We start from the raw sequence: 27,191 nt of genomic DNA, 5'->3' as shown, positions 1-27,191 counted from the left end.
CAGTCCTGGTCAGGGTAGGTGTGGAAGAAGAGCGAGGGGAGGGGGTCATCCTGACCTACAGCTGAACTTGAGCGAAAGGCAACATTTTATATTTGCTCAGTCTGCATGGTCGACATCAGAGTGCACAGCATACCTGCCAGCGGAAATGATCTGTATATCTAATGTACACTTTAGCTTTGTGAGATATGCTTTTAACCACTTTAACGAACAAGCCGAATTTCCACTTGAACAACAGCATTGTGCAACTCAAAGGGAGATATGCTGTACTACTACAAAATGTAGTAGTACGTAATTATAAGAGAGGTGGTCCTGACCCCAGGGGTTTGCTGCTAGACTTCACCAGAAAGGTTCCTGTGCACTACATGAATATGCTCAAGAAATCCACCCTGTATTTGTGTATTGGGCTGTCAAAAAATTAAATGAAAAGTCATTCTAATAGGCGACCCTTGGCCTAGATCATATTTCCTGTCAATTATGAAAGTATGAAGTCATGCATAGTTATGAGGCATGGGTGGGCCTATTAAAATTCATAAATGATTTGTGTTTATACCAGGCTACTCTAAACCACTTAATTCCACGTGGCCATGTAGAACTAATGCTGGTCCCCACTGTATACCTTAAAGATAGGCAGGTGCATTGAGTTTCTCACAAATTTTAATAACTCAATTTTCACTATTTAAGAGAGAAGTAAGACCTAAGGGGGAAAAGAGAGAAATTAACAAGTCAAACAATCTTTACTCTTGCTTTAGTACAGATAACATGTAATTTAGCAACAGGATTTTCATAATAAATTGTTTGCTTAAAGCCAGAAGATGCACCAGAAAAAAAAAACCTCTTCTTCCAACTGCCACAGTAATGGGCTAATTGTTTTCTGGTAATTATACCTTCTTCACCAGTAAACGTTTTGCAGACCTCTTGGGTTCCCGATGTAACTGAGGTGTGTGTGTGTAATTACATTTCTTAAGGTCAACCTTTCTCCAGGATGAATTAGTGAAATTGCATAGTTGACCACTTCAGGGCATGGATCCAAACGCAATTATCTTTATTAATAGATCTTCACTTCATTGGCAAGAGATGACTCGGAATCCAACTTACTGACACAAAACATGCCGTGCATCTTAAAGTTGCCTCACAACATCGCTAATCTTACATTTCTTCATTTGGAAAGCATGACACAGTCAAAGCCGCCTTCCTCTTGTTAATCGAAATTAAGGAGAAGTGTTTTGGTATTGAATCCTGAATGCCAGTGTAAATACTGGCTTGAAATGCGCAAACACTTGATTTGTTTTTTCTCACCGTGTGGGGCCTGGTACGAGATATTGATCAGAGAATATCCTGGTCAATCAGACTAAATGATTGCCTATAAGCCCTCAGCGCCTCCTGCTTGCTGGAAGGCATGAGGGGGATCCGCAGGAAACCGAATTACAGAAGCCCAGATATGAGCTGCCTGGCCACTGATAGTTCCCAGCAGCCTCGTGGAACTGAGCAATGCAAATGTACAATAAACAGGGCCTAAGCTGGTGGAGGTCTTTCAATCACACAGGGGCAATAGTTCAACCCCCGCCATGCATAATCCCAGCCTTGAAACCCCTGGGAGTCCAGCTTCCAACCTGCTCAATGGCACAAAGATATTAGATAGCCATATGTAGATTCACTAGGTAAACAGACTCTCATGATAACACAATACGCTCTCTTTTCTACCAGGAATATATTTGAAGCTAAATTCTGCTTTTTTTTCCTGAGAGAAGGCTCAAATTGAAGGCTTAGCTTTGCGCCATCAGAATTCGATGCAGCTGTTTGCTTTGTTTAACATCCTTGATATATCTCTTGGTGAGAAGAAATTGGTATCTGTTCTTTGTGAATTAAGTTGCCGGGGTGTTTGCATTGCAGACAGGGCTAGACTGGAGTGTGGCTGGTAGAGGGCCTGTTGGAGGGGGGGTGAAGTGTGTTAAGGCAAATGACAAAAAAAATCTCATGGAAACTGAGAAAACTGGATATTAGTTGGAGAGGAAAAGAAACAGAAAATAGAAAGTGTTCTTTTTTTGATGCTGATCTAAGGATTCAAAGTTATTTGATTACAGCTTAAGTGGTTTTATTCTAATGAGCTGATGATTTAATTGACTAGCTCCAGCTCTGGGTGGATTGTTACCTCTGTATGATTAGTTCTGTGCAGTAGATTTATTGTTCTTTACTCTTGATGTTCAGCCTTTCCTGGGACATGTTTACTCACTCAGTCTTTCACTAACACGGCCACACGCACACAAGCTACGCACTAAAAATAATTCTAACACAACCAAGCAAGTACATCTGTGTGAAAACACAGACGCACACACAAGGACGCAGTCGCTTTGTCACACATGCATCCGCTAGAATAGAAGTGCATAAACGCATATACACACACAAACAGCAGGGAGAGTGCTTGTCTGTGTGGGGGGAGGGTCAGTAGGAACGGAAGATAGCAGTCTGGGATGGGGTGGAGGGTGATGGGTAAGGTTGGGACTGCTCGTGTTCTCCAGGTCTGTGTAACACCCCCACACCCTCAACCACCTCCTCCTCCTCTTTCCCTCCCCTGCCTTTCTCGCCAGCGGCTCACTAGTCCCAGCAGGAGCCACTCCAGGCTTGGGAGAGGGTCCTTCCGGCCAGCAGGGGATCCAGAGAGGGGGAGTTAGCGAGGGAACAGAGAAGAGAGATGTGAGATGGGCCATTTTAGGCTTGCATCACATGATCGGGAGGTGGCTGATGAGGAGCTGACACCTATCATCTGTTCTGCCCGTCCATTATGTCAAATAGAGTGAAGTGACAGAAGGACAATGTGTTCAAAAGAAAACCCCTCGATCAACCTTTTTGTTTGCAACAAATGTAGCAGAAATAGCCACAGGAGTCCCAGATAGGATACGGCTACGATGTTCTGAAATTTCTCCTCTAATGTCATCGTCAGTTTTCTCACTTGTAATCGCTTTAAGACTTGTTTTGTTCAGTTTCATGCCTATACCGTTGATCTGCCCGTGTATCTGTTGCTAATGATGCCTCTGAGGTGCATTTTATTTTGTCACAGATACAGTGCTGTAATTAAGTGGCTCTCAGTCCTGCTCCTCAGTACCCAGAGTGCTGCTTGTTTTCAGTCCTACTAGAATCTTAATTTCATTCAGCTGGTGTTCTAGGTCTAAATCAGGCCCTGATTACATGACAAAAGTGGAAACCAGCAGGGCCTCTGCATCCGAAAGGACTAGAAATGAGAATAAGTGAAACTCGCTGCACAGTAGAAAGCAAAATGCAAATGAGATCATTTAAAAAGTAACCAAGTTTGTCAATTTTCTAAACTTGTCCGTAGGTAAGCTGAAGGTATAAGAGCAAAGCTCGAGGCTGTTTCTTTTGGTGCTGAACACATGAGTCCGCTTGGAAATGTAAGCACTTGTGAGTAAGAGATGATAATGATGGTATAATAGGAATCTATTAGTCCTTCAGTTTTTGCATGCCTAATAATTAGATTAATTGAATGACACTCATTTAGAGAAAATGAGGGACCCAGTGGTGTTAATTCAACCTGTGTTTCCAGATGCTCAATTCTAAACAGCTAAGTGAACTACCTAATCATAGGCCACCATCTGGGAATTCCCCTTCAAGGCAGCAATAGGGGATGGCGCCATAATACGTTTTAAAGGCATCAACTGATGGTTGCCTCCAACTAAACATATTGACGCCTCTCCAGCTAACAAATGGGGGGTAAAAGTGAGTGCCTTGATTATTAACTCCCTGTTCATTTAGGGCACCTAATGCTAATTTCTGTCTTTTATATGAAGGTAAATAAGGTCATTATGGCTGTGTTAATGATTAGCATATCTCACAGGTGTAATTCTCTGGGAGTACTGCTCTGAGACTCTTTTCCTTCTGTAAAAATCACTCAGTGCCATGCCAACATAGGGAGACTGACTAATTTATCCCCAAATTTGCACCATGTACAAAAAATCATGCAAATGAACTGGGTTCTCAATTGGAAGACACAGCATTTGGGTGACATTAATCAAAGAAAAATATGCAGACAAAGGTGACAGTAATCCCAATACTCATGCATAAGTGGCACAGCTGTGATTTGACTCACTGTATATCTATACGGTTCCTTGCATGGACCGGAGCACAAATGGAAATACATTACGAAACCACCTCCTCTCATTATTTTTTTTTTATTTTAGCTCACAGAGATCAAGTGGCAACGGACTTCAAAAAAATGTTTTTTTTCTTCACACTTAGGTGCTCATGCCTTGCCGTTACAATAATTCAATTACGAGTATCTGTTGGGTTTTCCATTATCACTTAAAGTTGGCAAGAAGCAAAAGATTTCAGGTTGTCAAGAGTGGGGATATCTTGTCATCTGTAAATGAGCATGTAGTTGTGTGGCTGGTATGACACATGAGGTGCTTCAAAAAAAATAAAAAAGTTACCAAAATTAAAATAATTTGACGGTTAAATAAGTATGTCAAGATAAATTGTGTGGGTTTATGCGTGTTTTTCAATCTCGTTAATGATGATTGATATAGACATGTGATAATTGTAATTATCTCCCACTGCCTCCCGCTCTTTACACATGTGCATCTTCATTAGCTCGGTGAGCCTATAGATAGAATGCAGCATATACAATTCCTTGGAGTGTGAAATTTTCCAACATTCACCCATTCATCTGCCTGGTGTACAATTGTTGTGAGAGCAGTGCACTGCCACAGCCTGCGCTCACCTAAGCTCTCGACTGAGTTGTAGTGCGACGCAGCCTAATCCCCCAACAGAGCCGACAAGCCAGCCTGCAAACAGAGCTCGCTGCTGGCTCTCTCTGCGTGGAGGGAGCAAACCAACATCATAACAAAGGGTGTTTATGGAAAAATAGATGCTGGCGCAGCCGACCAGAAAGGGCTTAGCAGTGATCAGACCCCGCTCCCACCTTTATCCTTCACCGTTCACATTGAAATGCAAATATCAAGGCAGGGTTTCCACCCGCGTGCCACTCACAAATTGAAAAGCAGTTTTTATCTATGCAAATGCAAGCATGGTAATTGAAGTTAATCAATCAATGCTAGCTTTCACTAAAACCTTGAACATGATTGAATAAAGTAATTATCATTCAGGAGAAAATGATGAAGTTGTAGACAGCATGAACCTTATTAAAGGAGGATTTTGAGTCACAATGGCTTAATTTAGCAGCCCCCTCTGTGTCTTCCTCCTCTTCTCCCCTCTGCCTCTCTTTCTCACTCCATCCCTCTTATCTTTGCTCTCTGGCTCAATCTTGTGTGCGGCAGAATAACTCACTGTTAAGAATATTTTAAGGCAGTGTGAAATATGCGAGTCCGACCACTTGTGGAACGAAAAATAAGGTAAGTCCTGATGGAAGCATTTATTGCCGATTTAAACTGTCTTTAAACTCTTTTTCCCCTCCCCAGAGAATAACAGTCAAATTATGTCCTGCCTTTAAATTCTTTTGGTTTAAAGTAAAATCAGAGGGAGATACATGGGAATTTTCTTTCTGACCATTTTGATGAAAAACAAGAAACCTAACATATTTAACTCAGTTCCCATTAAAGAACTTTATTTTTAGTCCACACGTCTTGCAATGACACAGATGTGATTTAAATGTTATAAATGTCTATATTTTATGAACTCAATTTAAATCTGGCTTTAGTAATATATCAGAAGCACAAACTAGTGCAAACACTCTGTCGGATGTTACCAAACTGTATCTACCTCTGCAGGTATGTCCTAAAATTAACTCCCATAATGAACAATTTGAAACTTTCCTAATTAGCTGCCAGAAGAGAGGTGATAAATACACGTGGACTTTGAAGCGTCTCTTCGGGGCTTATCCTCACTGACCGAACGCAAACCTTTCTTTGATTCACACTTGATGTATCTGTTCTTTGAGGCTGAAATGACACTTGTACATAACAGTTGAGGTTAGGGATGAAAAAAAGAGAGATATCAGTGTCAACCATTTTCAAATGAAGCCTCCCCCCATCCCATCCCCCTAAGCTTCCACCTGTCATCCAAGACGGTGGTAATTGAGACTTCCAGTGTGCTCCGGCTGGCTACCTTACTGTAGCTCTCCTGGCTGCTCTCCTTGTGGCAGGGCTAGTTAAAGGCCTCTTTGGTTTGTCACAGAGTTTAATATGCACCCTACATAATTATGCAGGATTCACAGTGCTATCAAACTGCAATTCAAATTAGTTCAGGATTAAAGGCACAGAACAGTACTGGTTCCTTAATTGCATTGTACTGTGCTGATCACATTCAAATACCCATTACTCATTCCCTCTGCGGAGCAATAAGTCAGAGGGATTAATACTGAGGCAGGTGACAGGGCCAAGCCATTAAAAGGCAGTTATGCAGAAAGCATGGCTGGTTTTATTCACGTTAATGAAATCAGTGAAATGAAACTGTAATAGATTTATCAAAGCTCAGATGGATTTGCAGTAAATCAGTTTGATTCAGGCAATCAAACTGGACAATGGAGATAGTTTTCAGCTACAGCAGTGGATATCAGGCAGCAGCATGTGAGAAGTGCTGATATTCTTCTTGTGAGGATTTGGTGAACACCCGGTGCCTAGGCCCTATTCCCAGAGCTGGGCCTGCTCATTTTTGTCAGCTAAATGGTGCCAGTGACTGATAAAACATACTGCCTTCCAGTTAAACACCATATTCTTCTACCCCCTTCTCTCATCCCACACTCTGTCTCTCTCTCCCTCTTGCTCTCCTCTTGAATTTATGGACCGTGTGTTGCTGATTCTGGCTTGTTATACAGTGCACAAGCCCATGAATTAGAACCTAAATTCACTTACATCAAACGGATTAGTGCTGAAATCCATCCGTCTGAGCTTGTCTCATGGCACAGAGCTTCAAGTCGCTGTCCAACACAGGATGCTAGCTTGGACAAAACTGCAGAAAAAACAAACAAACACAGTTTAAATTAAATATAGCTTAATGAGACTTTGTTTGATTATCTGTTTATTCACAAGCATATGCTTATTGCTGCACACAGAAAGCTTCTGGTTACAGCTGTATTATAATTGATTTTAAAGTGTTTAATGTTGATCAAGGGCTTAAAAATGCTAAAAAAAATTAATTAAATGAAGTGTTAGCACATTATCCAATACAAATCTAAACTCTGTTCAATCTGAAATTCAAGGTGCAAGGTTCAGGTGCAAACTGAAAAGAAATCAATGAGTGACATTTTGCATTTTAGCGCACATACAGCCTGTAGAAAGTCACAGTAGGACACCAGCTATGCCACTTTTCCCAAGTCCTGCATTGCACTATTTCCAGTGTAAAAATGGTTAAATGACCTGAGCTCAAATGACATTATTTTTAAATGTGTTCTTAATGAGTCGTCCACTGTACAGTATAAATTCCAATTACATCCAATTAACCCCAATCAGAAGCACCTCATCTCTAGCCTCTTTTTTTATTTAATGGTTCGCTGCAGCTTCAACCATTGATTAGGCTGAATGAGCAGCACTACTAAATGACCACCTTGAAGGAGATGGGAGCTGTTAGCCTTAATAGAGACTGCGTTGCCATTACACCTCTGCATGCACAGTCCCCCCTCTTTTAACAGGCTAGATCAACTTTATACCGGGGTCTGACGGGCTTCTATCTAGGTTGATTTTGACTTTAGCCCATTTGCTTCGAGGGAAAATGTTAAGTAGAAACCTTCCATCCATGAACGCTGGCCCATTATTTTCTAATTACAATGCATTTAGGTCCTTCAATAGGCATGCATGATTATACAAAACGACATTTGAATGTGTAAACAATGGAGATTTTCTTGAAGCAGCTATGAAACCAAATAGGATAGTTTGAGAAGTCTTGTGTCTATTTGCATTTAGCTTAAAAGTACATCCATCAAATGTCAAGTAAAAAAGTAAACATGATGCATGTGCAAAAAATAAATAAATAAATAAAAACTGTAAAATACGAAAATTTTATATTCCTTTTAAGACCATTTGAGACTAAAAATGATTAGAGCGGCTTACTTTATTTCACTCTCGCTTCTGTCAGGATGAAGACAGGACTCTCCCTAACTGCAAGAGAAACAATACAGACTAGAAATAAAAGCATAAAAAGCATAAATCTATTCAACATGTAGTATCCTCCAGTGTTAAAACTGGCAGCAGACGCTCGGATAAGCCCTCCCACATACTCAGTCTTGAGAATTTCACTGTTTGTGTTCTTTTGAGGAGTTTGTGTTGAATAATACCCACATGGCAAGACATAACAATCTGTAGATTAAGCCCAACAAAAATATGCGTAGAACTCCCTGGCTTTCAAGTGCATTCAAAATACAATTCCCTCATAATCTGAGCTTTGTAAAAACAAAAAAACAGTGTTGGTTTCTTAGTCAACATTAGAAGTGGATTAACAAGAGAACTAGAGATGCATGGTGTTTGAAAGAGCCTTGATACACAATTGCGTGAGATAAACACGAAGCCTTCACTGCGACAGTGTGCATAAGAAAATAATTGGCTTATTTATAGATGGTGTGAAATTAAACACACTTAAAAGCCTGGGACAGTATGGTTTAATCAACTGCCTTCAATTCAATTTATGCTCACAATTCACAATGCAACTGAGGAGGGGAGCATTAAATGCATTCCCTTATTACTCTATAAATGCAAGTGTCCAAGCAGACAAAACCCAAGTAATAAATTAATAGTAATAAAAACACCAGCTGTGTGGACAGATGTAGAAATTAAAAGCCAGCAACGAATACAACAGGCAGTCTAGCTTAATAAAATACATGGCAGTAACATTTCTTTGAACCAATCACATGTACCTACTGTGCAATATTTAAACATATTTAATGTTGATATGTATCTCGTTCAGCACTGGCTGAAATGTTAGTCGGTGCTTCAAGCATTTGAAGTCCTTTTGGGGAAATTTGATATTCAACATTAACAAAAACAACCAAAAAACAACTCCTGCTAGAGACCTTTTAACTTGAACTTGGCAATGTTGATATCAAACAAGTCAATTAGTAGATGGATATGACAATAATAGAGCAATAATCCAAACAGGAAAAGGGATAATGTTAATGTCTCACTTAAGACACCTTCAATGAAGGTTTAACCAGATAAAACAGTGAAAAAAAGACCTGATACTGATTAAACCGTCATTCCACCCTGTAACATGTCCAGCTCGTCACATCTACCAGCAACATAAGAGTTCAAAAGTCTTCTAAAAATCAATCTCTGATCAGTAATTACCAACAATACCAAAGTTTTTTTTTTTAGTTCATTTTTTAATTTGGAAGGGAGAAAATGAATAGCCTGGACTTTGGCTCCCATGGGCTGTACCTGCCCCTCAACAATTACCTTACCTATGTAGGTCACAGTAGCCCTGGCAAACCTGCAGCCCAGTTTACTGTAGGTTGAGCTCATCCAAGATATAGGGAGTGCAGAATTATTAGGCAAGTTGTATTTTTGAGGAATAATTTTATTATTGAACAACAACCATGTTCTCAATGAACCCAAAAAACTCATTAATATCAAAGCTGAATGTTTTTGGAAGTAGTTTTTAGTTTGTTTTTAGTTTTAGCTATTTTAGGGGGATATCTGTGTGTGCAGGTGACTATTACTGTGCATAATTATTAGGCAACTTAACAAAAAACAAATATATACCCATTTCAATTATTTATTTTTTACCAGTGAAACCAATATAACATCTCCACATTCACAAATATACATTTCTGACATTCAAAAACAAAACAAAAACAAATCAGCGACCAATACAGCCACCTTTCTTTGCAAGGACACTCAAAAGCCTGCCATCCATGGATTCTGTCAGTGTTTTGATCTGTTCACCATCAACATTGCGTGCAGCAGCAACCACAGCCTCCCAGACACTGTTCAGAGAGGTGTACTGTTTTCCCTCCTTGTAAATCTCACATTTGATGATGGACCACAGGTTCTCAATGGGGTTCAGATCAGGTGAACAAGGTGGCCATGTCATTAGTTTTTCTTCTTTTATACCCTTTCTTGGCAGCCACGCTGTGGAGTACTTGGACGCGTGTGATGGAGCATTGTCCTGCATGAAAATCATGTTTTTCTTGAAGGATGCAGACTTCTTCCTGTACCACTGCTTGAAGAAGGTGTCTTCCAGAAACTGGCAGTAGGACTGGGAGTTGAGCTTGACTCCATCCTCAACCTGAAAAGGCCCCACAAGCTCATCTTTGATGATACCAGCCCAAACCAGTACTCCACCTCCACCTTGCTGGCGTCTGAGTCGGACTGGAGCTCTCTGCCCTTTACCAATCCAGCCACGGGCCCATCCATCTGGCCCATCAAGACTCACTCTCATTTCATCAGTCCATAAAACCTTAGAAAAACCAGTCTTGAGATGTTTCTTGGCCCAGTCTTGACGTTTCAGCTTGTGTGTCTTGTTCAGTGGTGGTCGTCTTTCAGCCTTTCTTACCTTGGCCATGTCTCTGAGTATTGCACACCTTGTGCTTTTGGGCACTCCAGTGATGTTGCAGCTCTGAAATATGGCCAAACTGGTGGCAAGTGGCATCTTGGCAGCTGCACGCTTGACTTTCCTCAGTTCATGGGCAGTTATTTTGCGCCTTGGTTTTTCCACACGCTTCTTGCGACCCTGTTGACTATTTTGAATGAAACGCTTGATTGTTCGATGATCACGCTTCAGAAGCTTTGCAATTTTGAGACTGCTGCATCCCTCTGCAAGATATCTCACTATTTTTGACTTTTCTGAGCCTGTCAAGTCCTTCTTTTGACCTGTTTTGCCAAAGGAAAGGACGTTGCCTAATAATTATGCACACCTGATATAGGGTGTTGATGTCATTAGACCACACCCCTTCTCATTACAGAGATGCACATCACCTAATATGCTTAATTGGTAGTAGGCTTTCGAGCCTATACAGCTTGGAGTAAGACAACATGCATGAAGAGGATGATGTGGACAAAATACTCATTTGCCTAATAATTCTGCACTCCCTGTATTCAGACAAAGCTTGAAAGTTCAGTACATGGCCTTTTCATTTGTTGCTCAAAATCACAACACTATCCAGATTTACAACGCAGTTTTCCAGACCAACAACCACCCTATTCAGTCTTTGAAAGGTAGCAGGTGCACTTCAGCATAAGGGTAGAAGCCTGAAGGCGTTATAAATGAGGCAACTAAATGCGAGTCATAGACAAGGAGAAAGTATCAAATTAGTCAGGCGCACGTTTCTAGACTTTTAATGTTCAAACAACCCATCCATTTTACCAGAAGACTGTGATATTGATATTAATTCCCCCAGGTACAGTACTATTTTCTAAAAAATGTATCCCCCTCCTGAAGGCACCCTTGAACAACACATCTCCCCCTATGAATTGCTCCTTTATTAACTTGGTGACAATGAAATTAGGAGTCAGGTTTAGCGTTTTACTTATGGCTTTGAGCATGTGTGCCTATACAAATCTGAAGGAGTCAGTGGTGTAAGCATGCAAGGCCAGGGAGAAGAGTCTTTTTTGCATTCGTGGTTGTTCGCATGCTTCAAGTATGCATGCCACAGCAAACTCAACAGAGCATCTTGTTTTAAACTAATAATAACCAAATTCATGTTTTTATACTCAAATTTCGGGCACACTGGCCTTCGCTGAGAAGTCAGATTACTGTTTTTATGCTTTTTTTTTGTTAAAAAGTAAATTTGAAAAAACATGGATAACAACAATAATTATGTTTTAGTGATAAAATGTTTTTAATTTCAAAAAATCTTGCACCGATGGAGTTATCATAACAAAAAGATTAAAAAAAAAGATTTTGGTCATTACTAATATTGTTACAGCTGTGGTATAAACCTTAAATTGGGTGGCGATCTAATAAGTTTGTTAAACACTGCAATTTCCTTAAAAATTCAGTTCTATGTAATATATTAGTACATTTATTTCAACTACATCGAGTGCAATACCTAAAAATATGTATGCATTGAAATAACAGTTTGCTTATGTGACGCCCACAAGTGTATGGTCACAATTGTAATTTTGTTGTGAATTGTTTTTGATGTAAAAGACCTGATTTTATGGTGGTATTGCACTTTTCATTTAGCGTTATGGACAATGTAATTGCGTGGCATTGCCACAAGGGGGAGATAGTGGTGAGTGCGATAGGCTGTTGCAACGCGTCTCGGCCTCAGACGAGGAAGAGCCTGCAGACCGAACGCAACTGATGTCTCCTGTCTCTGCTTTTCTGTTAAAAAAAACAGGTCAGTAGTTCAAGTTTGCTCACCACAATGTACATATAAAGGCAAGAAACCTTTTTCTGTCTTAGTTTAAAGACCGCAAATGTTGTGAGAGAGTGTGTTTTCACTGATTGAGAGAAAGCTAACTATACCGCCATTTCACTCGTAGTCTAAATAGGCAGCTGGTCTTATTACCTGTTTTATTTTGTGACAAATGGAGCTCTTAGACACTTCTTTTATCCTGGCATTATTGGAAGTTACAGTTGATTAGGACCTACCCAGTTCTTATGTGTCAAATGTAAATAGTCTGATGTATACTGTTTGTGGATGATTGTGAACTGTTTGTGAGCAAGGGAAGAATATTTTTGTTTATTGGTTACAAATGTAATATATTGTTTGAATCTGTTAAAGTATAAGAAAAGTATAAAGGTGACATAAGCGGGTTAATTGCAGTGTTAGTGGTGCTGCACAGAAATGTTTTGATGCTGAAATGCAGTAAAATTGGTTACAGATTTATTGTAAATAAGGACGTTCATATACAATGATTATTTTGTAAGTTTATTCTTGCTAGAGTGCAAGGTAACCAAAAGGGTTTGAGCTATGGACCTAATTGAATGTTTGTGTTGTTAAAAGAGAAATGTGTGTGTCTAAATGAAAAGAAAAGGACGTTGTTAAACTCTGTTAATAAATCAGACGAGGAAGAGCCTGCAGACCGAACGCAACTGATGTCTCCTGTCTCTGCTTTTCTGTTAAAAAAAACAGTTTAAAAACAGACCCCATCGAAGGCCTGTAACACTTATAGGGTCTCACCCAACTACCAATCACACTTACAACATGTGATAGTCTTAATCTCCCAAATTAAACAATTTAAAAAAGTAACATTTACTACAATGATTTCTTTTAGTGTTATCAACAGGACTAAAATAGGAAAATAACAAAAATGAATGAATAAATTAATATGAAATTCTATCAGCTGTTTGCCTTTCACCACCTGGTAACCCTCTTCCTTTTCTATCATACTCACTTCCAATTACACAGCATCAGAATGATGTTTGCTAGCTGTGACGGACATGCAGTAAGTATACAAGGTTCATTATATAAAATCAGAAGTTCAAAACCAAAACTCTACTAATTAGTTAGGTTTCACAAGAATGTGTCATCAAAATGTCAGAAGCTCCACATTTTAAACACATCCCACTAGAGCTTTAGACATCTCCTACAAGTAAAATCCACTTATTACAATGACAGTCTGTTGCTGATGAGGCACTGTACAGAGAAAGTATATATCACAGGTCTCCTTCTTGTAATAATTCACTTTGTAATAGGGGTGAGAACGCTACAGCATTTTATTAAAGTGTGAGCACTTGGACAGTGAGTACAGTATATTTTTAAATGTGGACACACACACTCAGGTTTTAGAATGGCTTGGGATTCCCGTGACCTCCTGCTTCAGTCGCAAGGGCCTTATCTCTGGAGGGTCAATTACCATTCGCTTTTGCTTGATCTTGTTTGTTTAACTTGACACGGTGAAGAAAGGCCTGACATTGACCAGAATTCACTGCATTAATGTGTTCCATGTTCTGCATTCATCACTGTCACTAACCTAGAGGAGAGTGCCGGCATCACATGAGGACAGAAAAGAGGCTGTATCTGTGTGTGTGGTAAAGACAGATGACACACACACATACACACACGATAAAAAAGAAAGAAAGATGTGTGCAGAAATAAGAAGACAAAAATGATTAATTTCTTCACTCCACTGACAACGATAATAAAATGTCTATTTTTTACGCTGCTGGAAGATTGTTTTTAAAGAAAACAACAATCTAAAAAAAATGTTTTTGTGTTGTGCAACTCTATCGTCTGTGTGATGTGGGTGAAAATCTACAAGATGCTGTTCAGGGCTTAGTTCAGACAGTGACTCATACCGGATTCTCTTCTGTGCATGCACTCTTATTATTCCCTCTTGGTCACTTTAGATGTAATTTGTTACCAACTCACCAGGTGACAGTGACATTTGCCTTTTCATTTTACCTGAATGCACAAATTTGTCTTTATCAAATAATCACAATTATTATTTGTATTTATCCATTGAAGACATTTCACAACTGTATCTAAATGTAAATCTTCTAATAGTAGTCAAGATTGACATTTTTTCAAAATATTTTCTTTTACATAAGTTGTTCTTTTTCTATTTTTATGAATAGCTAATAATAGCATGAGAGCATGAAAGAGCATGTATGCTCCAGGGTTAAATAAATAACATAAATGCAACAGATGTACCGTTATAAATTAAACTAGTCAGACAAACTAGATGCTGGTTAGTGTCTGGTTTGGATCTATACGTTGTTTTTGTTGGGATAACATGCAAACTCCACACAGGGAGGGTTCAAACCAGAACTCTGGAGCTCGGTATCTATGTGTAGGCTTGGTGTATGTGTAAATACATGTATATTTAAATAAATACATTTAAAACATGTTTTATATTTTAGACTCTTCAAAATAGCCACCCTTTGCCTTCATTACTGCTTTGCACACTCTTGGCATTCTCTCACTGAGCTTCATGAGGTAGTCACCTGAAATGGTTTTCCAACAGTCTTGAAGGAGTTCCCAGAGATGCTGAGCACTTGCTTGTCCATTTGCAATCCCAGACCATCTTGACAGTGGAGGCCAGGCCATCTGGCGCAGCACTCCATCACTCTGCTTCTTGGTCAAATAGCCCTTACACAGCCTGGAGGCATTTTTGGGGTCATTGTCCTGTTGAAAAATAAATGCTGGTCTAACTAAACGCAAACCGGATGGGATGGCATATTGTTGCAGGATGCTGTGGTAACCATGTTGGTTTAGTGTGCCTTCAATTTTGAATAAATCCCCAACAGTGTCACCATCAAAGCACTCGCACACCATCACACTTCCTCCTCCATGTTTCACATTGGGAACCATGCATGTAGAGACCACCCTTTATCTTTCCTGAGTCAAACAAATATACAGCAACCAAAGATGTCAAATTTGGACTGATCAGACAAAAGCACAGATTTCCACTGGTCTAATGTTCGTTCTTTGTGTTTTGTGGTCTAGGCAAATCTCTTCAGGTTGGGGATTCGACTCCCAACCAAGGCGTCTGTGTCTAGTAAGAGTCCCTAGGCTAGACCTCCCATGCTAACCAAGCCTACCTCGGATAAGAATGAGAGAGAGATAACTGAAACCATACTGGCTTGGACGTCGCCCGGATTAACAAGCGTCAGGTGTTGAGCAACCAGGACACACTGAGAAGAACTGGGCTACTGGAAAAAGAAGGCATACGTGGGCAAGAGATGTAAAACAGAGCGCTATTGGAATGCTACTATGCAAGTAAACCCAGTGGAAGAGGTTACATGAAGAGGATGTAGCACCTATAGACTCTTCGATAGTCTTATCGACTCTTTGTTCCACACATGGATCCTGTAATGCCTAGAACTATACAGCATGAACAGGGCCCTAACCCTTCATCGGGAACTCAATAGGGATGTGGCGAACAACACTTGAGGACAACTTCAAGCCAATTGCACAAGCCACCATCAAGGTTCCACCAAGAAGATGCTCCATCCACAATGGTGTTCTGCATAGGCCTGAACCCCCTCAGTGAGATCACTGACAAGACTGGCTACAGATAGTGTCTATGGCGCAACTAGTGACTACGGAGAAAGCGTCAGCCTACATGGGTGACATCAAGCTGTATACCAGGAGTGAACAAGACATTGATTCACTGATCTCGAAGAGAGATACCAGCAAGATGGACAGCTTTCTGTATCCTTTCTTCATCACACCCAGCGCCGACAGAGGAATGTCATTCGGACCGGAGAACTATGGTCAGATGGTAACGAAGAGAGGGAAGGTAGTCAGAACCACCCTTTTCAGAGGCTGTGGTAGGATACAATCCCCTCAGCTCAGTTGTGATAGCAGCTCCTTCTTCAAAATGTTGGAGCACTGAGGTTTTTTGTTGTCAGTCTAGGTGTTAGGTATCGGAGATTCCATAGCTCCCACATCCTCTTCATGTAATCCCTTCCCACATTGAGGAAAAAAAAAAAAGCACATTGAAACTTCATGTATGTAGTTATGTACATCCTCAAACTGCCAGTGTTAAATATATTAAATCTTCGACCATATAAAAGGTCTCAAGACAGCCTTAAAACACTCAATTTTTAATTTACATTGTAATTGATAAATTTTGCTAAAACCAGTTAAGCTTTGTAGAATGGTTTAATTTGATGCAGTTTAAGTGAAGTTAAGGGACTAAAAGTGTTACACATTTAAAACTTCAAAAATATGAGACTATCCAAGAAAGTTTAAAACTGCTTCTAAGCATGTTAAATACATAGTGATGATCAAAAATGATGAAAAGAAAATTAGGAATGTGTACTTTTACTATCTGCCGTTACAAAAACGTGTTTAATTTAGAAATTGTGTTGGTAGAAACTCCCACACAAGACCCTACAATAAACTCGCAGCTCAATTAGTGCAGTGGAGTTCACGTAAAAAGGCCTGCCACTAGCTGGATCTCTATTCACAGGTTATCTGTGTGTTTCCTTTCAAACTCACAACCCAAATATAGTCTTATTTGTCATACCTCAGGGGCTTGGGAAAAGCACTTATTAAGTAATGCTGCACCTAATTTTTCTGTGACACACAGTATAAAATACATAGTTTCTGTTAGTGTCACAACTGATTTTTAGTTGGTTTTAGAGTACAGGGTCTAAACCTACACCAGCCTGGAAGGAGGGAAGCATCAGTACCTCTCTAACATTTTATGCTCATAGGTTTTGGCCAGCGTTTGTACATCACCGTAGGAAACTTTTAATCAGTTTATCAATATGTGATTGAAGTGCAGACTTTCAGCTTCATTTTAAAGGGTTGTGTAAAAGTATTACATTTAATGTTTAGAAGTCACAGCCATTTTTGTACATAATCATTATTTTCAGAGGCTGAAAAGTAATAAGTGAAAATATATGGAATCAAGCTGCATTTCCTGGACATTCTCAGGGTAACAAAACATGTCATTGAGAGAAAAACAACATGGATGTGCTGTTCCAGTCAACATCTGGAGTATTGTTCCTGATCCCGCATATGAGACAGAGAGTCTGAGTGTCATGGTTACTGAGCTAAAAGAGGATCATCAGCACAGAACATCTATTAAAGTAGAGAAATCTAAAACCTCTTCTCATAAAGGAACACATGAGAAACGCCCACTGGTAATAATCAGATAGGAGCCTGTTCACATACACATGCACCCACACACACTCACACTTTCCCGTAATATTTCATGAACATCCATGGTTAATCAAACCTTTGATTTCTTTAAAAAAAAATAGAATCTTTTCATGTACTTCTCTGAGCAGTAAAGAGGAACAACTGTAAGTAGTCTTCAGAGGCCGTGGTAGGACACAAAGTCATATGGAATGAATGGCAGAGTGAAATGTGAAGATGAATACCTCTGGGTTTACATGTTATGATCATTCATGTCACGTGAGAACTCAAATCAATGGTTTGACTGCAAAGTTAGCTAAAAATATGACCTTATATTACAATAAATTGTATCTGTATAATGGCAGTCATATTCTTTTCCCATTTTTAAGCACTTGTTGTTTCTATAATAAGCACCAAGTACAATCTAAGTTTGTTTGCTTTCTCTTTTACTTTCTTTCAGATGCCTCCATCACTTACTCGCACCCACACACTCACCACATTCCAGGCCTAGCTGTTCCACATTTCTTTTCCAACCATCCATCATATTCCACTTATCCAGTTCAGAGTTATGGTTGAGCTATACCAGCAGTCACTGGGTAAGAGGCAGAATACACCCTGGGCAAGTCACCAATCTATCACAGAGAGACAACCACTCACATTCACACCTGCAGAAAATTTAGACTCACCAATTAACTTAACATAATGAGGACCTCCTTGCTGTGAGGCAACAGTGCTACAAACTGCACCCCTTCCTTTAACCCTTTAAAACCTGAAACCTTTGCTACATAAGCTATATTTTTGCAATTTTAGTTATTAAAAATGTGTGATGTCATTTATATCATTTTTTGAGGGTAAAAAAAAAAGTCACGCTGAGGATGTAGACGTCGCAAAAACTCACAAAAACACATGTATCAAAACGATATGCTTGGCTTTAAAGGGTTAAGATATTTAATTAATTCAATGCTTAAATATATTGTTCTTACTATCGTGTTAACATGTGAATCATTCTGAACCAACGGGCTTGTGCATTCTACATAGAATCGGCCCCCATTTCTCTATAAAAGAAAACAGGTTTACCTCCAAGTAAAGCAAAGAAAGTGGTAATGATACTGCAGAAGCCTGCACCTCTGAAGCAAGAGGAGTGTCCAAAACTTGGACAGTCACATCACTTGTATATACTAATCATGTGATACTTGATGAGCTACTTTACTAATTTCTCATGGTCTATAATAATCCACAAAGACCAACATTTATCTGATGTCTGGATTAGGGCTAAAACTACCAGTTATTTTCATTACTGATTAACTTGCTGAATATTCCTTTGAATAACTGTTTTTCCTTTCTTATAAAGGTGCTGTGAGGAATGCAGGGATCACATTCAGATCTATATTTGAGCTTCCAGGCAGATGACGTATTACGAACAGAATGACAGGAAGGGTGAGGCTTAACTGTATGAAAAGTACTGCTAGGCTGACTGCCAATAATAGACTATTGCAAACTCCTGATAGGTATAGATCAAAACAATGCCTATTTTTAGGGCTCATGCAGGCACAGTGAATGGCTTTTGTGTACTGGGTATTATTGCAATCACAGTGTAGAAACGGTGCTGAGCAAATCTCAGTAATTAACCTATGGTAATGACAAAAGCCAATTTATGGCTCTTAAAGATCAAATGTATCTGGGTTAATGTGAGGTCAAATGCATGTGCGGGAATATCAGAGCTGGAATTGATGTAGCTGATTGGGGAGAGGTGTACAGGGATTACTGACAGTGTGAATGGTGCTGTCAAAAACATCTATTCTAAATAGACAATGGAGCGCAAGCTGTTGTCGAGCTTAATTCAAAACAATAACAGTACACAGTGTTAATACCACTGTACACTCACTCACTGGCTGGCTGTTTTAAAGTATGGTGATCTAAACAGAGAACTCATAGCTGGAGGGGTTTCATTATAAGGTTTTGGCCTGCGCTTTAATGTTACATCAAACCTGTAACCTTGGTTAAATAGCCTGAACTAGACTGAAAAGTAGTAGCTACATTAAGTATAATAAGTTCAGAATGAATTAGAAGACCCTCTCCTTGCAGTGCTCCACTAACATTAACAGTATACAGTTGAAAATGTGGCGAATGGACACTTGCTCTTTTCTCACAGTGCATCCTTCTGCCATCTCCTCCCCAGGTAAATCACACACACACACACACACACACACACACACACACACACACACACACACACTTGGGCATCCACATGATGTAAAAGAATTCCCCCCCTTGTTCCACTGCACCATGGGCGTTTTGTAGGCAACAGACTGATGTTTACATGGCCCCAATCACAGCAGACTGAATGCACTTTGGCTATGACAGCTTTCTACCATTAAGCAATTTGTGCCATAGCAACTCTTTGACGGGATCAGACCACACAGGCCAGCCTGTGCTGCCCACACACATTAATGAATCTTTGGTGCCATGATCCTGTCTCCAGTTATAGCTCTCCTTACTAAAGACCACTTTTAGCAGGTACTAAACACTGCATGTGCTTGATACGATCATTTATCCATCACATTTTTGGATCTTGTCAAAGTCTTTTAGGTCTTCCTTCTCTTTCAGCATCAAGGAATGACAATTCGTAAGTACTGTAATTGAACTCAACTCCATACTGGTGCCACTGTGACAGCATAACTAATGCTATCTAGTTCACCTTACAGTAGTTTTAGTGTGGCTTGTCAGTGTATGTGAAGTTACTTTCCTGGTATCCATCAGCCCACCTGACCACTTTGTAGATCCTGCGTCTGTAGGTGGAAGCCAGATGTTGTGCCATCTGGACGCAGTGACAGACAAAACAGACATTAGTTATTCAGCCAGACTCCAAACAGAGCCTACTGACAGATCATGGCTCCTGGGGAGTTATGCTGCATTTAAATAGCACCTTTTGATATTAGATCAATACACCGGATTAACAGTCAAGTCATTCATGGGCAGATGCTGTGGGGAGACAGCATGCTTTGACTGTGATACATTATGTGCCAGAACTAAACAAAGAAGTTATTTCAATTCCAATGGTTTTGTTACTTTTTTCACAAAAGGTCAAGCGCTGTCAAAAATATCAGCATATTGACCTTTTTAAACATTCCAGAAACATTGGGATCATAGATTATGCTTTCTTCCCCTCTTTCTCGGTAACAAAGGGTTAAAACTCATTCACACCAAAGTCACAGGGGGCTGCAACTCTCTGTGCTTGTCATTTGCAGGTCATTGTACAGTTCATTTGAAGTCTAACATGGCATGGACTGTCCTGGTGATATGTGTGTATTGTCAGGAGGACAGAGAAGCTGTGCAGGATGACAGCAAGCTCTGTTACTGCTTGAGTAGATCCGTCCATTCAGTCTACCACCTACACATGTTTCATAATCCATGTTTGCAATCTAAAACAGGCTTGCTTCTAGAGTCAATATTTTCATATTTTTGAGCTTATTTCTCTTTTTTTTGCAGGACACCCACACACCTGTAAATTTTCAGCTTCCAAGTTTTCAAAGTTTTGGTTTTTTTTTTAAGCAGTTGTAGGAGCTTACCTAGAACAATCTACTGTGCAGGGCGTGCTTCTAGTTTTAAATACCTACACTGAATTCAACCTACTGTTTATCCACAGCATAATATAGAACTGTGCCACAGACTTGCATTAATTTCCAAAAACAATTACACACCTCACTGTCTGACACTGTGAGGCATGTCCCTATACTCAACAAATATATAGGTAACTTCAGTACCTAGCTGTTGCAATTAAATACATTTGAGATCATTTTTTTAAAAGATTTACGTCTTCATTAGGAACTCTGGAAGGATATGGAGGTTAGACGGTAGCAAGAGACAAGTTATCACACTGTTTTTATCAGATTTGTTGAAAAAAATAAAACATGTTGTCCCTAATAAAGCAAAAGAAGAACGCAAACATCAAATTTATATTTAGGGAACCCTGAACTAGGATAATGTACATTTTATCCTAGTTTATGATGGCTGAAATACAGCTGTGTTACAAACAAACAAAGGCAGCAAGCAAAGGTGTTTGACTTTTTTGAGACTGCAGAAAGCATCAGACTACTGGTCTATTCAAATCTGCAGTAGACAGTTTGTATTGTGTTTTCTTCCCAACATGCACAGTGGAAATCAGTCAGGTCAGTGGGCTCAGGCACATTAATTTACGTTCAGTGACTAAATACGTGAACAGGTACACCCAAAGTGTTCCTCCCAAATGTTAAAAACACAATTAAAGGTCATAGATAAGTAAAAGCGTAATTTCACATTGTCATCTTATAATTAGCAATTTTGACTTGGTGTGTTGTATACTAGTTTTATCTATCTGGACATTAACTGTGATTGTGAACACGTTCATTGAGTGCATTTTAAACTGGTCTCCAGTTGAGTAAATAGGGAATGATCGATAGGATAGATCAAAATTGTTGCCTTGCACAGAGAGTAGATCAAGCAATCATATATATAGATATGATTATTCTCTTCTTTGCCTCATTTGTTAAAATACATACTGGAAAAAGCGCTACATGGTCACCAGTTCACTGTCACTAATGTCAACATTGTTGCTCCTGCAGTTTGAGTGTCCTTGGAGTTTAGCTTTATGACCGGAGGAAAAACCACTCCAGGGTGGTGAGACATCACCTCTCCTATCTCAGAGAAAGACAGTGCAGACGGCTATGTTGGCAAACATAAACATGTGGACACCTACTGTCTGAAGACACACGCATCCTGCAGATATATGCTGTGTGTGTCAGTGCGCGCGCGCACACACACACACCCTTGAAGTGAGTTGTCTATCCTCTCTATTTCACCGCTAAAGCAGGAAAATAAACGAGCTCCTGCTGCTGCCTCTCAACAATCCAGTTTTTCTTGTATAGTGGTGACATATAAGGGATTAAATATTAATACGCTATTGTGTATCGATTGACAAAATACCTGCCACTATAATGGGCCGGTTGATATTTCTGAATAAAACAATGACAAACTCGTTATCAAAGGGCATTTTTAAAACATTTATGACAAGTGAGTAGCTTTGGAGCAGGAGGCCTCACACGGACAATAAAAAGCATGCCGATGAAGACAACGTCCATTTAGACTTGCTCAAAATAAAAGTTAAAGATAATAAACAATGTCTCCTGAGCTCAGAAGCCATACCACCATGGATTTAAAACTCCAAAATAATGGATAATAATGATGGGTGATGAGGATGGGCTAACACTTCTAATTATTTACATGTCATTACAGTTTGTAGTGTAGACATCTAGCTGAGTTTTGATGTAAATAATCACAGCGTGCAAAAGGAGGAGTCCCTTTGGATTTGATGGCTAAAGAAGAAGATGGGAAATATTCAGTGAAAAAAAAAGAAAAGTTTTTCATTCTTTAATTCCAGAGGCAGAGTGAGCTACACTGATGCCTCCTTTGTTCGGCTGACTCATGGTTGGGGAATGGAACTGTTGTGTGGTGTGGAAAGATTTCACCACAAAAACAGAAAGGCAGGCCACTTCAAGCTGCAGGAAAGAAACAAAGAGGGTCTTTAAACATGCCAGTCCAGGCAGTGGAGAATCCAGTGAGTTGAGTCAAACTGAGAACAGTGAAGTAGAGATCTAGTGTTTGACACAAGGAGACTCTGGTGTGACTGTGAGAAGCCATGGAGACCCTTCCTGCTTTAGGGAAGGACTAGGGGAGACACTGGCTGTCCACTATGCAGGCCAGTGGGCCTTTCGAGGTGTCACCTCCACACAATGTGACAAACCCCTCTGGTCTGAGTCCTGTTCACACTCCCCCATCCCCTTCCTTATGTGTTCTTAGACAAATGAGTGAAGACCCCAGCTCGGGCACTACCACAGGCAAGGACGGAGACTGCATGGGCTCCACCAGTCAAGGCTTCTCGCTCCATCACTTCACACTTATATCCCCCACACTCTGCTATGTCCCCTTCCTTTATCTTACTTTTCAGGCTTCGGGCTTTCACTGCTCATTTTGTGACTACGAGACTTTTACCGAGGTCTCGCCCAGACATACGCCACATGTCACCCTGCCGTCTGTGGCCATGCTGCCTGGAGCCAGATGTGGTCTCAGGCTTGAACTGGAGACCTACTATGGCATGTCCCCAACAAACCCTTCTGTGTCTTATTCTTTATTTTTTATGGTGCTTACAGAAGACATATTCATACAGAACCTCGAGTACCAAGACAACAATGTAAGAAGCCAGCTTAAGCATAATTCCACATTAAATATAATAGACTCAATCAATCCATAATAAAAGCAGTGATACATTATTAAATAATGGCATCATGTTGCTAGATTTTTAACTACTTGCATTTGAGTATTCAGTGAGCAGTTTAGTCTAATGGTTTTCCAGTTAAGGGCCTTTCTAAAATCAGATGAACTTACGAGGTGATTACTGAGATAGGAAGGAAGAAACAAGCTAGCAGTGAGGCTGTAAGGAGTTAGAGATTGATGAATAGTTCTTTTTAAATAAAAGGTCTTTTTCATGCCATGTTTCCTCCACCTTCTTGCTGAAGAAATAATCCACTTTATTTCTAGCCTTAATAATGTATCTTATGGACCAAACACACTGATATTATGCTGCATATGTAGTTATGCTGCAGTAGGCCTAAGATGCCGAGTGGGCTTCCCTGTGCTGACTGTTTCTTCTTCACTCACCTTTTTCACTCCCTGTGTGTTTATAGACCTTTGCTGTATTAATAATTAGTAATCATTATCCCATAGTGGACAAAAGCATAGTGGGTCCTGTTCTTTTGTCCTGTCTTTCTCTGCTCTCTTCTCCCTCACCCCCAACTGTGAGGGAGAAGAGATGGCTGGCGGATATCCACCTCTCCCTGAGTCTGGTTCTGCCAGAGGTTTCTTCCTGTTAAAAGGGAGTTTTTTCTTCCCACTTTTGCCAAGTAGGTGTTTTTTTTTTCTTGTCATAGAGGGTCGTGTCATTTATGGGGTTTCTTTACCTAACGACATAAAATATCTTGAGGTGACTGTTGCTGTAAATTGGTGCTATATAAATAAAATGTAATCAAATTGGAAAATAAAGCTATGAAGCACCTAATTAGTTAGATAATTTATCCACCATTTAATGCTCGATACCTTCCGGGTTACTTTACTCTGATTACTCAGCTGCACGCACAGTGAGGCTTTAAGCTAACAGTTACAGCGGCAGCAGAAAATGTCTCAAACTCTGTGTTCCCACAAAAAAATGAGTTTGAGACATTTTGTCTTTTTAATTGGTGGAACTAACCCTACTTGGCCTATCATCGTTTGATTTTTGGAAAATACGACACACCGTTTTTGCCACGTTGAGAAAAAATGTAAATAAAACGACATAGGTTTAGAGGGACATTTCTCTAGTGCTAAGTACTTAGACATCTCGCGTGAGACAACCACTTAAAAAAAATGTTTCACAGACTAAAACGCATAGAAACAACTATTCAACAGTTAAGACTCTGCTGTACTTTAACATCTTAATCTAAAAGTAAGATTTGATGAGACAAATCGAGTAAAATGCAGCTTTTTCTATGACACCCAGAACAGAACAATAAATTGGTAGAGCTGAAAATTGTTCTATCATACTTGAGTAAATATACTAAGTTACTTCCTAATAGCTTCTCTAAAATATGCCAATATACGCATCTTTATCTCATTAGTATACCAAACCATACAACCTCCTCTATACAGCTCTTCTCTTCACAGCAGATAAGCTGAATTTATCTGAGTTTTTTCTTTAGCATATAGAAGGCAGAGCTAATATTGAGGAATGCAAAAAAAGAAAAAACCGTCATGGACTAATCTTGTGCTGAGTATAGCCATGATAATGATGATGGATTAGAAATACAGCAGTGTATTGGGATTACAGTGCTATTAACTGGCCAGGGAAGGAGGATGAGGAGGCTGACCAGTATCAAACTAATCAATCAAATAATCGGGACAAGCCCTTGTCTACTAGAAACAATTAGACCACTTCTCCAAAATCAATAACCCTGCATTCTGTTTAGATACCCACTGGTCACTCATTCAATAAAACCTTCGTGGGTTCTGATAAGCCTGCCAGTCGGCAAGGGCCATTTGAGGCTCCGAGTGGGAACAAAATACATCAAACAGGCTCCAGGAAGGCCTCATAAAAATTGCAAATCGAAAACAATATAATTTAATGTGGCAAAGGTTATTTTTCCACTTGTTCATTATCAAATGTCTCATGTGAAAGCACTGCTATGAAGGGGAAAAATCTATTTGGTCTTGAGTGTTTGGGGAAAACAGGAGGGACATGTATTATATCTAAAGGAAAACAAAATAACGATGGAATCAAAAGGGTTCATAAAGTTGCTCTGAGAAATAGCCTTAGTATTGGAGGTGTCTCCAGCTTTCAGCACAGCTCCCATACATAATTAAAACAGGAATTTGTATCTGTCTGTACTCTGTGGCCTCCTGATGAATTAATATCTGGTGGAAGTCCTACACAGCCATCAGATTAGCTCATTTATTTCTGTCAGCTGCTTGCTCTATCAGCTATTTGTAAATCAGAGAGGGTGGTTGGGTGGATGCTGGGGGTGGGGGTGGGGATCGTTGGACGTGTATTTATTATCATAAATGGGTGTTATGAATTAGGTCTGATTCAAACGTCCCGGCTATAGTGCCGCAAGTGTAAGTGCGCAGTGATGACTTTCTTTTCTTTTCTTTTTTTTTTTTACCTGGGAGAAATGTTATGTTGGTTGTTGCATTAATTATACCTTACATCACAGCTGTCCCTTACATGTATTGGGCTGCAGTTCAGTAAAACTTTGATATTTGTTGAAGATATTAAAAAAGAAAACAAAAACAAAAATAGGCATCAGGTGAAGAATGGTAAGTTTTTATGGAAAACAAAATCACCTTCCATTTCCTGGCTGTGGTTGCCGAGTTAGTTGAGGATGTAATTCAGACACTGATATCCTCTCCAGAGATGACTTGCTATGCGATGGTGTGTTTGGGCATCCGCTCCCCAGGTCAGATAGAAGATGATGCGACGGCGTCTTGGAGTTTTATGCTGTCAAGTCTGGAGGTGCATGAGTGTTGTGTGCATGAGAGGGCGAGCGGCTAGGGAGGGGAACAAACAAGGAGACTGCATTAACCTTTGGTCTGCTGGAGAGGGGAGGGCACAAGCGGGCCGGGCTGGTTGAAGGGACACCCCATAATCAGGCTCCTGTCAGTGCTGTTTCCAGGAGATTAATTCAGCTGGTTTCAATTCCAGTCGCTGCTCCCGTAGCCTCAACGCAGGGTACACATATTGCCCTGTTTAAAACACATGCACATGGCACTGACTCAATTTAACACAGGAATAGCTGAGGGGGAAGGCTGTGTCACAGGAGTAGCCTTCATTCCTTACCAACACAAATAACATGCATCAACAAGAAAGCAGGAATCTCAGTCCGACCCAAAAGAGAAAGGAATCCAATCAAAAATTGAGATGCAATCTCAGCAAGAATAGATGATGTTTGAAGAGAAATGTAAGTCTTCTCTTGCAGTTAACACAGTGATTACATGAAGCTGTGACACTCCCGAGCTGAAGTTCCCATTTGGACTAAACACCTGCTCTGAGCTAGACATACAGGCAGAGCAGCCAGACAGAGCCTGGCTGTTGTGGCCAGAGGCTGAGGAGTTTCTACTGCAGCTAACTAATGAACTGATGAGACGGCAGTGCTGAGGAGCAGGTGATACAGGAGGATAGTGACAGAGACGT

At 40.0% G+C, this 27,191-nt stretch overlaps 1 protein-coding gene across 1 annotated transcript in view; it reads right to left on the bottom strand.

Moving 5' to 3' along the window:
* LOC309690251 (glycerol-3-phosphate dehydrogenase, mitochondrial-like) overlaps nt 1–27,191 on the bottom strand; it is a 59,089-nt gene that overhangs the window by 30,716 nt on the left and 1,182 nt on the right. Inside the window, exons 4-7 of the mRNA XM_082507199.1 lie at nt 26,345–26,548; nt 20,203–20,255; nt 8,013–8,060; nt 6,819–6,915 (exon numbers count right to left, since the gene is read on the bottom strand). Coding sequence (XP_082363325.1) covers nt 26,502–26,548 — 47 coding nt within the window. The 3' untranslated portion in view covers nt 6,819–6,915; nt 8,013–8,060; nt 20,203–20,255; nt 26,345–26,501. The remainder of the gene's footprint in view (nt 1–6,818; nt 6,916–8,012; nt 8,061–20,202; nt 20,256–26,344; nt 26,549–27,191) is intronic.

Source organism: Aulonocara stuartgranti (genome assembly GCF_965226115.1).
Source record: "Aulonocara stuartgranti genome assembly, chromosome: 16".
In the NCBI taxonomy this organism is placed as follows: Eukaryota; Metazoa; Chordata; class Actinopteri; order Cichliformes; family Cichlidae; genus Aulonocara; species Aulonocara stuartgranti.
This window is presented reverse-complemented; position numbering and strand designations above follow the sequence as displayed.